At 37.0% G+C, this 15,504-nt stretch overlaps 1 protein-coding gene across 1 annotated transcript in view; it reads right to left on the bottom strand.

Moving 5' to 3' along the window:
- DNTT (DNA nucleotidylexotransferase) overlaps window positions 1–15,504 on the bottom strand; it is a gene marked incomplete at its 5' end in the record, with an annotated part of 81,324 nt that overhangs the window by 15,744 nt on the left and 50,076 nt on the right. The window contains 2 exons of the mRNA XM_009695499.1: window positions 8,976–9,059; window positions 10,496–10,759. Coding sequence (XP_009693801.1) covers window positions 8,976–9,059; window positions 10,496–10,759 — 348 coding nt within the window. The remainder of the gene's footprint in view (window positions 1–8,975; window positions 9,060–10,495; window positions 10,760–15,504) is intronic.

Raw genomic sequence — 15,504 nt, 5'->3', positions numbered from 1 at the left:
AATGACTCTTCAAAACAACACTGAGCTTGTGACCCTCCTCTTACAAAAACCCAACAACCTACAATGTCAGTGCAAGAACATTCATATGCTAATAATTTAATCAATCTATTATACCCTAGGAACCCCAGCTACTCTTTTACAAAAAAAAAGCAATGCTAATTATCTACATCACTTGATTTTGCTGCCTTGGACTGCATAAAGTAGTAATTGCACTTAAAAGTGATTTTCTGGAATATTGTGAAAATATATGGGTTTATATAAGATAAAAATCGAAATCGGCACGACAAATTCAATCCTCAGATCCCACAACCAGCTTGAGGATCTCCATTGGGTAGTAGTGTGATAAAGGTGCAGGAAAGAGACACTTTCTATGTGGCCATGATCCAACCATGAAGCTGTTCCGCATGCCATCCCTAGAAATCTCCTGCCATGAAACAGGAATAGAGAAAAGTACCTGCAGCAGCTTAATGCATCTAGCCCATCCCACTTCTCATTCAGCCTAACTCCCACATGCTCGCTGACATGCTCAAAAGATAACAATTTGAGGAAATGTATCATTCAGAACTTCTGGTACAGAGCAGATGAAAATATTCCTGTTTTATGCAGAGTCTTCTATGAAATGGGAAGCGATTACAGCTCAGACACTGAATACAACAGACTTCTGCCAGCCTCTTTGGCTCTGAGTAACTGCTGAACAGCAAATGGCATTGAGAATAGTGAGTACACCTTGAATGAAAGGAAAGAGAAATAGAGAATCCCACTACAGCTGAAACTGCGTGAAGTACAGTGAGGAAGTTTTAAACATCCTTCTTTACTGTAGCTATAAGAAATAGTTTCCAAATAGTTACCAAAATGTAAAAACAACAAAAAAGCAGCTTATTTTCTGACAATATGGGTTCTGAAGTATTTGGTAGTGGTACTAGTTTTAAATTAACTCAGACAAACGAGTTTAGTTAGGAAGTAATAGTAAAAAAGGTTGACAAATCCTGCATTTTAAAAACTCAAATTTATCCATGGTATAAGTGGTAGGGCTGAGCTTTGCATAACACAGCAGATCTTTCAGAAACATCTTCTGTACTTAAGTTTGGGGCATCTTCACACCAAGCTCTACAAAGAAACATGACATATGCATTCTACTGGCTGAGAATCACTGGAATGCAACTTTCCAGGTTTCCCAAAGACAGTTCTAGGGAACAATATTTCTACCTAACACATGTATAGCCACACAAACATGATATCCCATTGACTTGTGAACAGATCTATTCAGCAAAACAGTAATGGATTTTGTTTTCTTGGAATTTTCCTACTCATCTAAATCTGAGTGTTCCATAAAAATGATGTCATTATCAAAATATTGCCCTGAAAAAAAAAAAATATCCAATAGAATCTAGTTTACCAGGCACTTTAAAAAAATCTAAGCCTATTTGAGTTCCTGCCAGCTTGCCCATCTTCTCAACAACTTGCTTGACAGGCTATCGGGAGCCTGAGTTCAAATAAGTCATTTTAATTACATCAGAGCCAGAGTCTCCAGAGCTTATTGGCTCCATGAGCCTGGAGCAGGCAGCCAAGCTGAGTGCCTCAGAGCTTGCAGGCCCAAGAGCTGTCTGAGCTTTGGATGTTTGGAACAGTCTGATATATGGATTGTTTCCAAAGCTGAGATTCAAAAAGCATTTCCCTTTGCAGAAAGTGTCAACATTTTGACTTTCCCTCTGATTAAGGGAACAAGGAAATTTTGAATGATCAAAACTATTCAATAAACATTTGTTCTTTCTCCTAGTTCTAGGGAAAGGCAAAAAGCTGAGCGATCAAAATCCTTCATTAAATTGAACTAGTTTTTGCCACAGTGGGTAACTACTTACCCTTACTGCACCTTTGCATTGTGGGAATTAGGTTTTACTGTTGGGAAGTGAGATCAAGGAAGGTTAAATGACTCACTTAAAACTACAGAGAAAATTTGGCTACAGGCGACATAAGTTGCAAGCTAACAGTCAAACCTCTGGACCATCCTCCTTCCTCAGGCCAAATTACCACAATGTATATGCTCTCTCAGATCATACAATTGTCACTTCATGCCAACTGTCAAAATGACTTCTCATGTTGCCTTTTCACAAGCCAAATCAGGATTAAAAGAGGGATAAGAAAACATTCAGAAAACATGAAAAACTGAAATTTGTTTGAATATGCTCTCTGATGCCATACTTCTGAACTGGTATATGATCCTTTGGCTGACTGTAATCATGTCAGTCTACCAGCCTGACACGATGCCCTGTTACGAAGTGATACAAGAAAAGACATATGTACTTGGGAAGAATGGACCTAGTGCAGAGTAAGAAAAAGCACAAATAGAGTAGGTCATCTTCAGACATTATTTCCAGTCTGCATATGAATGCCTTCCACACGTTAACAGCTGTTCTGGATTGTTTTCTCTGTTGAGCCAAAATACAAGCTGTATGTGCAAAATTTTAGACATACATTTCAGAGCTATTTGGCTGTGCACTTAAGACATTTCCAAGTTCAGAGCTTGGACAGTGCACAACCCTGAAGAATCTAACTGATAAAACATCACATTATTTTCAACTTGCTCATTCAACCTTTCCTTTAAATGCTAATGTTTATCTAGGCTGTGTTTCCTCCATGGGAATGGAAGTTTGTGGGACAACTGTATTCACAAACATCAATGTAAACACTTCAGATACCAGTGACAGGCATAGTGTCTTAACAACCACGTATGTCAGGTTTTTCTGGAAGCTGAAGAAGGACCTTTTATATCCAGTGACTACACATAGAGAACCAGAGGGAGCAGAGAGAGCTTCAACCAGCCAGACTGCATCAAATCTACAGCTGTTTATAACAAAGATAGAGTATCTGAATTGGATCTTCAAGTGGATGAGCCATGAGGAAGAATAGGATCACAACAGTCTGGTATTTATGAACTGCAAGCTGCAACCTCAGATAACATCCAGGGACACAGAGACAGGAAAAAAAAAAAAAAAAGGAATCCAACATATTTATGTTCCTGTGGAATTCTAAGAGTAACAAGCAACAAAAAGGTTTTGAGCAATGCCAAAGAGCAGCTAACAGCAAATGTCAGAGTAACAGAAGTTAAAACAAAATCAGCTTAACTTAAAAACACAGCTTTTCTTGATGATGAAATTTTTGGAACTTGAATTTCATTTTAGTGTTTACAGTCTGGAATCTAAGCTATATTTAGAACTGGTTAACTTTAATTTCAGCAGAAAGACATAGCTTGTGTCTTCCAGAGCGACAGCAGTTCTCTAGATAACTCACAAGGGCCTATTGGATCCTTTTTGATATTGAGGTAAGGAAAGTAACTTCTCAAACTGACATTTTACACCACTAAGTTGTAGCCACCCTTTTTACGGTCATTCTCTGGATTTTGAAGTGGTATTAATAGTACCTAGGAGAAATTAGGCAGCAACATTGGAGTCTACAAAACTACTGGAGTGTACAAAACTGAATGAAATTACGTCAAATTAAGAAGAAATGGAGACTTGGATGAGATTAATCATAGAAACAAAGTAAAGGCATGAAGAGTACAGATAGATAATAAGACGTTACATTTATGTTGGAGCAAATTTCAAAGTTAAAGATAATGCTGTTTATTAGCCAACTGAACGACAGCATTTCATATTTTGGAGAATGAGGAAGTTTTCCCTTAAGTAATATTCTTTAAAATATTACTCAAGTACACACTTGAGTCTGAGAGCCATTTCATGGGTGAACAGTAATTCCACATTAAGTCTTACCCACGCTCTTGGTGAAGAGTGCAAAAATCCAATACCATAGAGTCCAGCTTCAGACACTGTCCACAGTGCCCTTCTGCACGACAAGGATACTCTGCTCTAGCTAACAGCACCAGCATTTGGTAAAGGAGCAACCAGCAACCTTTGAGGTTCCTGAATCTTATTCCAGGTTGCTGACACTGTAAAAGGGGAGAAGCACTCATGCTTCAAGGACAGCTACTCCTTTAAGAATAGAAAGCTCGTGGTTTGCCAGGCACTTTAAAAATCACTTTAAAAATAATAAAACATTAAAGTGAAAGTAAATCACACATTTATTACATTCTCATGCAAGCAGATGATAGTTATTCAGATTAAAGACAGGTGTTTAAAAAAATAAAACAGGGTTTAGAGCTGTATGTTCTTTAGTTAGATCCACTAGATTTTTCTCCATTTCACCCAATTAAAAAGCTGTCAGGATGTTGTTAAAACTTGCCAATGACTGCCCTAGTACATCACAAACTTTTAATCATTGCAAAAAAAAGTGGCCTTCAAATCTCAGTATGAAGAAAACTGTATATACGCATGCATACTAAAAACTGCAGTTCAGACAGTGAACTGATGACCACGTTACATAAATACATAACAGAGGCCAGTGCTTACACTCTTATTAGCTCCTAAAAACTTTATAGTGGGTTAAGGGATAAATGACTCCCAATCCAACACAGAAGGGTGTAAAAGCAATCAGTGATGCCATGGTTTCCAGTTTAAAGACCTTAATTTTTCTAAGGAAGAGCCTATTGTTCAGTTAACCTGACTTACAGTTCACACAGGAAAAATGAAATTATTTTTTGCAAAAGCACTTCTACTTTACTTAGAGATCTTATTGTTTATTCATGAATCAGGAAAGTTTTACAGTGAGAATTTTATTGGCCCAGTTCATAAACATGTCATACCATTTGTAACCAGTGCAACAGCAATAATAATACTGTAAGATAGGAGGAATATACAATTTCTCTTTCTTCCTGATGGCTGATCAATGAACTCCTCCATTCCCTAAATGTGGGAATTATTGTAAGGTTTGATCTCCAGTTGACGTAAATCACAGAAACTTTGTATTTCAAGTTGGTATATACAAGTGCCGATTTCCATAGCTTTAGGCCACAGTTCTAAAGAGGCACAGACTTGGACGTACATTCATCTTTTTGGGAAAAAAAAGAGTGACAGATAATTGGTAGTAAATTTTCAATTTTTGTTGTCACAATTTTCCTACCAAAGGAAGATCTACAAGATACCCTTTGTATTACGGAACTGAAAAAAATCATTAGTTTGATAGTTGCACACTGTCTTCCAAAACCCACAAATACATGAAAAAGATTCACAGTAGGAAAAAAAAAATAAATCAAGGCTGAGGAATAATTTCACAGTGTAACTTTGTAACGAGTCCCTGGAGGAAATATCTGTTCCTTTTGTTCCCCTCCGCAAAGCTATGTAATTGATTCCTAACTGTTATGTTAATGTTCCCTATTCCTGTCAGAATCCCTTTGGAAATACATTAAAGTAACCAGGACTCTCTTCTGATGCAACCTCTTGAACGCTGGAATCTGGGATTCTATGACATGCATTACATTTCTGGCAGTGGGCCACAGTGGAAGCTTCAGTGCCAAAGGGCTGATAAATATTAATATAGAAGAATAAAGTATACCAAGTTATATATTGGAATGTAAAGCAAACCAGGAAACTGTTGTCTTTTATAATGAAAGACTCCCTTACAGGCACTGTTATGTTCCATAAAAAAAACCACAACCAAACAAAAAACCCAAATAAAGTGTATTTCCCATAACATGGTTTATTAAATTCTTATACCAACTTGCAAAATTTTAAATGACAACAGGCAAGTGTTTTCAAAGAAAGCATTTGGTCTTCATCAGGATCAAGAATTAGTTTGACCCTGCCTGACCTTTCTATCCCTTTTGCTGTACATACACACAGAGTAATAGAAGAAGAATGAAGCAGAAAGGATTTGGCCCAGCTCCTGAGTTATACACCAGGGACTGTTGCAGAGTCATGCATGAAAGTCTGTCTGCCTGGACAGAGCCAGTGACATCAGGCAACCTCCCTTCAGCAAACAAGGAGGGAAATATGGAAAATATGTGAGTCAGTTTTTACCTATGGTGCCTAATCAACCTTAATTAAGGTTGTGTTGATGGATCTTGAGTAGCTTGCACAAGGGATATCTGCTTCCTGATTGTTTTTAGCTTTGAGAAAGCTTTCCTTTGAGAAAGGAAGATTTCCTACCACAAAGAAAAATGTCCTTGTGAAATACATATGTCCATGTTCCAATCTAAATTTAAGAGACAGTACAGATAAAACATCCATGTTTTTAGTGTTCCCCCCTAGTCAAATGTTTCTTAAATAAAAGCACTAGAATTATAGTAAAGAAGATTCTCCAGCCTTGATAATTAAATCAAGAAAAAAAAACAAAAAACTCACAATTTGGGTGTATGTTTCCTGAAACAGCATTAAGCTTACTAATTATTTTCATCACTGATTTTAAGCTTACTAACGTGATAACTCTAAAAATTAATCAACCTTGGCAGCCACACAACTTACTGCTAACTTCTCTTCCACTATGGGTCATCATCTCAAGTTTCACAGTTACAGACACCATTGCTGTATTATGCACATTCTTGACTTTATTACACACTGGGTGGCAGTGTGGAAGGCTTTTTGTTCAAAATGTCCTTTGTGGGAAAAACTTTGTGCAAAATTGCGAAGTTAAAAATAAGAAAAAAAAAACCACTTTAATTTAACACATTAAATTATAAATAGGAGAGTACTTAGAAGGGCAGAGGGGCTATATGCTCACTTCTTGTCAGAATGACACTACTTGATAAAAGACCCTGTTTTAAGTAGATTATAACTTCAGTACTGCCTGGTCTGATATTTTTCATATTGCATATCTGCCTTAGAATTTTCTTTCTTTGTGGAAAATTTCAGCTAATGTAATTTAGCTATTACTGAGAAAGCAGCAGAGACAAGAACAGTATTATGTTGTGTCAACAGATTAACATGACTTCTTGTTTTGAAATCTGTAGTATGTCTGTGTTTTGTAGCAGAAAATAAAATTTGGAAGTAAGCTGGCTGTGTCTGGGATTAAATGAGAAAAGGGAGACTTAGACATTATTAAGGGGAGATGACTACAAACAGACATTCAAAAGCAGAGTCCCCCTCCAGAAAGGGACAATTGATCCATTCATGTCCTTCATTTGATATATGGAAGTCGTAGATTACAGACTTCATGGTTAAGACAGTTGAAATTTGCCCTGAAAGTTTGGACTTTTTTTTCCCTTGCCCTTATCATAGAATTCCTGCATTATAATAACTAATAAGGGAAATTGTGCAAGTCCTGCTTCTCAGTCCTCTCACTAATTCTGTCTCTTCAGTTTTGGGCAGTGCAGTGAGGAAATGTAAGTTAAGACTCAGACATGTAGAAGGTCTGGAGATTCAGTTACAGCTACAGCTGGTGGCTTTGGGAAACATGCCATAGATATACCCATTTCTACGTATTTTTCAAAGTCCTGAGGCAGATACTCAACAGGAGAAAATTCAGGCCAGACACTGCAAACAGGGGCCTTTCAAATCAATGGGGTTTTAGGGCCTTAAATCTTTCTCTGGCTCAGTTCTTTACTTGAAAATTTGGGAAGACAAGAGCATCTTTTTTCCCAGAGGGCATTGTGAAGATAAACTCATCATTTATGTGTGAAACATCCTGGCCAGTCCAGTGAAATACACATGGAAATTCACATTTTCTTACCTAGAAGGATTTGAATGGTATATCAGATATAAAGCCTAAACACAATAAGGAAAAAATAATACTGATTGATGCTGTTCATGAATGAACAGTGTCCATTTTGCATCACGGAATGCCTCAGAGTCCTGGGTAAAAGCAGCAGATACACAAGGCAGGCAAAGTTTGCTGCACACAAGAAAGAACACTGGCATTTCTTAATTTCTTTGTATTTCCCTACTGCAGTTATCTGTTACACCCAAAAAGCTATTTAACAGAGCACATAATAACTTGCAGATAATAACATTTACTATATTATGTTGAGGCAGAGTTCCTCTTTTGGATGTTTTCAAAATGTTAAAGACAGGCAGAAAGACACTGACATCATTCCTGACATTTGATAGCATATTTATCTATTATGCGATTTTATATTTTCTTCTGAAGCATCTAGTATTGGCAATTGTTGGAGACGGGATATTTCACTAAACAGATCATTAGTCTGATCATTTCCCCAGGTTTCTATGTGAACTGAGGATGCTATAGCATCTGAGCCTGACAAGCACATATGGAGACAGCTGAAATGGAGTGAGGGCTTAGATCACTGCTGCATCTCAGAAACAAACAATGAGACAATGCTGCATGTAAGTAGAGATGCTAAAAGCAGTCTCCCTTCTATAAGGAATATATAGGAAAGATTAATGTAAATTCTTGACATGATACTTTTGCCTTTCCCCATAATGACATCAATAAACATGTTCAATATTGATTTTTGCTTATTATTAAAATAGCCTAATACAAATACAGACATTAAGCCAGAGAAATGTAGAGATCAGTGTAACTGTAGCCAAAAGCATTTAGATGAGAAATACTACCAATTACTACCAAGATTGGCAAGCTTGACTAAACGGAACTCCACATAGACTTCTGAAGGCAGGGCTTTAAAAGCAAGATGATCCTTGATCTCCACTTAGTACCATACTCTACAAAAACTTCTTCAGGCCTTCTAGCTGAGCCTGTAACACTCAATATCCCTTCCTCCTTTGAAATGTCAGCACAATCCCTGTTGAAATTGTGCCTAGGACACAAAAATGACCTCTCATTCTGAAACAGGTCAGTAAAATATTTTTTTCTATACTTGCAGGTGAGTTGTTCTCACTTTTGTGAAGGTTGCACGGTTCCTTCCAAAAAGCATTGTCTAATGTATGTTTCTTGTTAAATTTTAGAAATTACCTCAGCAATGCCAAAAAAGATTTTCAGACTTACTTGTTCAGATTTAATCAGGTCCTGTCAGTGAAACTAGATCTTGTGAAGGTGGGACTGTTTTACCACATAATAGATAGAGAATCAAGCTAAAATATTCTATATACTTGAATATCAAAAACAAACTGAAAATGCAGACTCAGAAATAGAAACACGATAGCTTTATTTCTGAGAATAAACAGTACCTTTTTCCTGTCATATAAGGCATGGTTATCCAATATCATCTTCCTTTCGTGAGTAGCATACCTCCGCAAATCACGTCCAAATTGCTGTAAAAGATATAGCAAATATCAGCAATTCTGACAAAGCAAAATTGTTATCCTTTGTATAAGAGTTCCAACACCAAATCAAATAATAAACTAACACGTAAAAATGACCTCTATTAAAAGACTAGAGTCTGAAAAAATGGATCATCTGGAAGGACAATGTTTCAATAGGCAATGGCCCATCATTTCAGTTGGTTAGTCCGAGAATAGTTGGGCACTGAACGAGAAATTAAGCCTGTGATGGGCTCCCACAGTCTGTAAGTGAATTATCTCAACAGAGTAAAAGCTGACTGAGGCAGAGAAAGATGGAGTCACTGCCTACTCAACCAAAGGGCCTCACAAAATGTATTTTTAGTGTAGACACCCACCTACGGAGTTGAGAGAAGGGCTTTTAAGTAGCCAAACACCTTCAGGATAAGGAGGACCCCAAAGTCTGCATTACTTAATCCAAGGTCCAAATAAATACATTTTATTACCTCGAAAAAGAAGTGACTGAAGTAACTCATCAGCTCAGCAGAACACATCAATTGCAACATTTTGCCTGGTCTAAAACATCCTGCTTCCAATTAACCTGAGTAGAAGAGAGTGGCAATGCACCTGGACTACTTCTAGCACATCAAAATTCACATCATTCACAGCAGGCTTAGGAGCTCTCCGTTATACCATGTAATCACTCCCTAAGAAAATGAATATCAGAAGGCAAGCATGTAGAACAGATTAAAAAATAATTCTGTCTGGAGAGACATTAATCATTTGAGTTTTGAGTTTGCATTTAGACAGAATTTTTTATTTTGAAAATACTGTACTATTTTATATTAAACCCACTAACCAGAAAGTAGCTATCATTTCAACTTTTCTTAAGTTATTAAAATATCAGTCCAAACATATTCTATTCTAGTTCAAAACTAATGTGTAAATTTTAAAATTTTCTGATTTTTTACAATTCAAAACACTCAATTAAAACACAACTGAAACAAAACTTTTTATCTAATCCAAAGAGAAAGATGACAAATTGTTTTCAATTTCCTCCAAAACAAATTAAGTTCCAATTTAGAACATCTTCCCCAAATGTTTAATTTCCTGTAAAATTCTGTGACACTTTCCAAATCATGTCTCTACTCAGTAACCATTTAAATTGCTTGTTAACACTAGTATGATGTAAAAAGACAATGCAACTGACTGAAAATCTAGCTTTTCAGTCCATGAACCTAAACACTAAGCTTCAAGGAAAATAGATGTTAACTCCTCTAGAAAGGCATCCATTAATGTCAGTGATGAGTTCATCAGCTCCAACCTATGATCATGGGTTGATGACAGCATGAAATGTGACGTGTGGAGAGAAGGAACATTTTTTAAAAATCCATGAACTCTGAATGGTCCTGCAACAGCAAAAATATGTTAGCAATGTTAAGAAAACATAGACTGTTGTGGTTACTTACCCTGGAGCCTGTCCAGCCTAACAGAGCATATGGATATTGCTCAAAGGGGGTTATGACCAGATCCACACGGATTGCCTTCCAGTCTTTGACTTCTGCCATATCGAATTTTTTTGACGTGTTGTAACTGCTGTTGTCTACTCTTGGCTGATATAATTTTAAAATTGCAAAACACTTTTGAAAATGATCCATGGCATCAACTTTTCTGCTTGGTAGCTGTTCCTTTACAAATGTTGATTCAATGATATCACAGTATAGGAGTAAGCCCTAAAGAGAAGACATTGATAACATTGAATTGCTGGACTGGTTTTACTGTAATTCCAGAGTTTCTAGACAGTTGTCTTAAAAATTCATGTAAAATGCAGTTTCAGTAAACACAAAACTGTGCCAGACCAAATCTGCACTAAGCAGAGACATGAAACAGGTGCAGCTTTTGGAAAAATACTAGCATATCCTTTGAGGGAAATCTGCAGTCTTAGTCATCTGATAGTGGTGATGTCCTGCCCTGTACTAAGAAGACAGTATTTGCAATTCTTCCCCTCCATCCTTTCCTCCTAAGCCTTTTGTAGTTATATCAACAGAAATTTCTGAGTGGAGATTCATGCTTTCCCACGTGGTAGACATCTAGAAAAACAGATTAGTCCAGAGCACAGGCTTGCAGACAGATTCCAAACAGAGCACTTCGACTGTGTCTGTTGTGTGAGATTTCCTTGTGACAAGGTCTGGAGTCTCCAGAGAGATGAAGGGCCCTGCCCATGCTTTTGTTTGAAGGGAATGCACCAAAAAACTGTTGATCCTCAAGAATCAGATTTATTAAAACATAAACAAGATTTTCTTTTTATAATAAAGAACGTTCAGAGTAAGAAAAATGGAAGTAATAGAGTGTTGTAAATTAATTCCTTCTAACCCAGCACTGTAGGAGGGGCTGGGTAGAAAGAGGTAGTGCTTTCTCCCAGCTTTGCTCTGTAGCCAGCAACCTTTCAATGGCTCCTGGGGTTGCAGTAAACTCTGCACGATCCCTTCTAGGCCCTTAGAAAAAGCATCTTTCTGTCATTCCTCTGGCCTGTCTCTGTGCCTGTTTGCATTTCTAGGCAGCTTCCAAGGCTACTGATTTCCTGGACATCTCAGACTTACCCTGCGCTCCCAAAGCTCCTTAGAGCTCTGCATGTTCAGCTGCCCTCAGTTAAAGTGCAATCTCCCCTCACCAGTCAGAAAATCCCTCATCATCCAAAGCACAGCACCTGGGACAAGACAAGGAGCACCATCCCTCTCTCTGCTGCCCAGCACATCCTTTTTAAAGAATACAAAATGTCAAATACACAATAATAAAGAAACAAAGCAAATACTGTCCATCGCACTGCTTCCTTCAGTCATCCTTGAGTCTTCCGAATAGAAATGGAGCTTGATACGTTATAATACAACAGTGCTTAGTGTCACTGAAGCCATCTCTAGCAGGAGGGCTCAGCTGGCAAAACATTCCACTTTCTGAGAGTGGTTCCACATGATGAAAACACTTAGATGTGTGTCTAAGCCCTGGTACACTCAGCCTTAATTTAGCTTTTATAGATTCATAAAATATAGGAGACCACTGTGACTGCCTCCTCTGAGCTCCTGATTTCACAGAAAATGGAGATTTCTGAGATTTGCCTTTGCAAAAGAAGTTTAACTTTGTTATAAAGGTTAGCAACAATCATGCATAAACCACTTTCTTCATAGTCTATCAGGTGTTTAATTGTTTTTACTAGAAGGAAACCTACTAAGCTGAACTTATTAACTTCATGTTCTGACTAGATAAGCCCATTAGTTTTCATCTGCAAGATCAACAAGCCTACATGTCTTTAAATCTACATATTGATCAAACCCACTTCTCAGATTTCTCACTGATAAGATGAATAGACTCGGTTTCTTAAAATCTCCACCATCAGGATTTCTTTAGGTCCTTGGATCAATATTTTGTCTCTCCTTTGAAGTCTCTCAAATGTTTACACATACTCCTTCCTCTGGACTAGGAATTCTTAGACTAGTGTCACCATAAAAAAGCATGGTCAAGACTGCCTCCTGTCTTTTAGTTAATATATCTGTTAATATATGGTAAAGAATCATATTACCTTTGCGTCTGTTTTTTTTTTAATTGCAATATTGAACTAAGAGTGTATAGAAGTGGTTTTATTTGATGGCTGTTGATGGTTAACTACAATGGTCTCCAGGTCAGACCTGGAGATTTTTGGACACAACACAGGTGATTTTTGGAAGAATATCTCCATATTAAACACCAGGTTTTGATTATTTCTTTTATATAGTGCAACTGTGGTAACTTTACATGATAATTTGTTAAATACCTTAGAGAATACTTTACAGCAATAAAATTACTTTTATTGCTTAGAGCTATAATCCTGACAAAAAATAGCATAAGAAAACAATATATGATTTCCATGAAGAGACACTGATAGGTATTGCTGTATTTTCAGCCTCCAGGTTTTTGTTGATGATACTTCCAAATTAATGATCCCATTATTTTACTGGGAATCAGGCACAGGCTGTTTTATGGGTCAGTGGGCCAACCTTTTTAACGATAACCGTTTCACTTGCATTGACATCCTTTTAATTCTTTGGAATTTTTCCTGATTTTGAAGATTTATTATAAACTAATAGAAGAAAACTCCTTATATAGCTCATTCTCTTGGATTACTAGTTTCCAAGTCTGCTGATTTGAAAATGTTTAATTTTAGCAGGTGCTCTCTCACATCCATCTCTAAAACAGACAGTAATCTCTTCTTAATTTTACCCCAATGTCACAAGGCACTGATGCTTGCTATTTCCAAATATAGACTCAAAAAAGCTGTTGAATGTTAATGCATAGCTGCTGATTATCTCACTCTTTTTGATGAAACTATGCCTGCCTTCAGGATAACTGTGTTGTTTTTAGTGCTAAAAAATGCTTTTAATCTCATTGATCATTGACCATTTATTGATGACTTCAAGCTTTGATTAGGCATCGGCATTCTTCCCATTCTCCATAAAAATCTTTTAGCTACTTCATCAGTGCTTTCTCATTATTTGCTTCATTTTCCTTTATTCTGTTTGAGATTTGGGGCATTACATAGCATATTCCAGAACAAATCTAAGTATTTTATTTCCCTAGGCAGAATCCTACCTAGATTATGTTTTGGTAAATTCTTATTTTATAGTTCCAAGTACCTACATTTCCAGTATTTGTATGGCGTTTGTAGACAGTGTGCTCAGATGACCAGTTTCACACATTTGCCACAGTCTATATCAGTGTTTGTGTCTTCTTTGTTCAAATGAAGTTGAAATGTCCTCAGTCTTGGTGCAAGAAATCAGAATTAAAGCCCCTCTTTAGATGGACTACAAAAGGAATGGAATTCCTACTGTAGGTGGGAAGTCTTAGTAGGATTTTTGTTTCTGATCACTTGAGAAATCCAGCAAGACATCACAGCTTGCAGTGGTTTCTCTTTTCACAGGCAAGCAGAGGAGCACCTAGGCAGTGTATTGTCTCAGTGAGATCTGGGGACAGTCACACATGGCCACCAGCACCCCATACTTGGATTTTTACCCTGTAAGCTCTTGAGGAGATATGATTATGTATTACCTCTGTTTCTGTAATAGATAAAATGGTCTTGACATAAAATGCTCAGGCCTTTTAAGATGTTAATTTTAAACTTTTAGTCAGGCATTGTACCCTTTGCTTCACCAATATTTTCATTCTAACATTTAGCTGTGTTATAATCTTATAGATGATCTCTTCTGCATCAGCTTTACTTAGTTTTCAGAGTAATTTTTTACAGCTTGCTACCCATTACAGGAATATATAGTTGTAAATAAAAACAGGGTAAATTTGACATGTCAGTCTTTGCTGTATTGCCCATATTAAAAATAAAGAAATTCCCTTTACCTAAAGTCATCCTAGATACCACACTTATTAAAGGTCCTTTCTTTGAGATCTCTGCTTGAAGAGTACAAATTCTGCCTGTTAAATCACAGTGTTTAAAGATGAGTCTCCTCTCTTTTTTTTTTTTCCTCATCCTATTTTCATATTTAGGAACTTCAAGGGAACACTCCTTGGGATCCCTGAGATTTAACATCAAGCAATGATGAAGTCGTCACAACAAATCAGTATTGGAGCCTTCCACTGCTGTTTTCCCTTGCTGACTAGGCTGTCTTCTACTTGAATACATTTTAAGTATTTGCAGATGGCCATGGTTAGCAAGTGTGACTAGAAAGATATTTTAGGACTACCTCTCTCTGCATTATTCTGTATTGTTTTTTCATAGTTTGTTGACTGGGCAATTTCTAAAGCTAGCAGGAAGAGCATGAGAGTATGTAGACCACAGTAAATATCTACTTCAACTTAAAAAAATGCAATTAGGCAACAATTACACAAGTGCTGAGTTCAACAAGCAGTTGAAACCTCATTCAAAGTCAGGAGATCACCTTTAAATAGGAGCCAAAGCCTAGGTCATATCCACTGGGATAATGTTTCCAATTAACCTAATTTGATTAGGCGCTGGACATCACCATCACCCTATAAAGTAAAGCTGAAATGGCATTTCTGTACATTTTGAAAAAGTATTGCCTGAAGAGGCAGTCAGCTATGAAGATTGTGTGAAGTTTTGGCTACTGTTAGCTGCAAAGCAGCAGCCTTCTCATTACTCTGCGTCAGGGAATCTGCAGTTCTTTGCAAATTTCAGCTTGATCTATACACCATAAAGTGCGGTAGACCTTGTTTACACAAACAAGTTTTAAAATGTGGGCATTTTCATTTCTCAAATTTACAACACCATCAAAAGGAAATGTATGTTTTTAGAGCAGTTATGTTAATACCCACAATAACTTGCCCTTTTTAGAATGATTATGCACTTTTACTTAAATAGACTGAGAGCTGGCACATCAATAGCATTGATATTGGAATAAATCCATGAACAAACTGAGGAAAAGTGTGAATTTTTAGAAAAATATGAAATCAATAGCTGAAAAATCAATCCAAATATGGT

The sequence above is a fragment of the Cariama cristata genome, unplaced genomic scaffold, assembly GCF_000690535.1.
Source record: "Cariama cristata isolate BGI_N322 unplaced genomic scaffold, ASM69053v1 scaffold3702, whole genome shotgun sequence".
Classification (NCBI taxonomy): Eukaryota; Metazoa; Chordata; class Aves; order Cariamiformes; family Cariamidae; genus Cariama; species Cariama cristata.
Note: the sequence above shows the minus strand (reverse complement) of the source record. Positions and strands in the feature narration are given on the sequence as shown.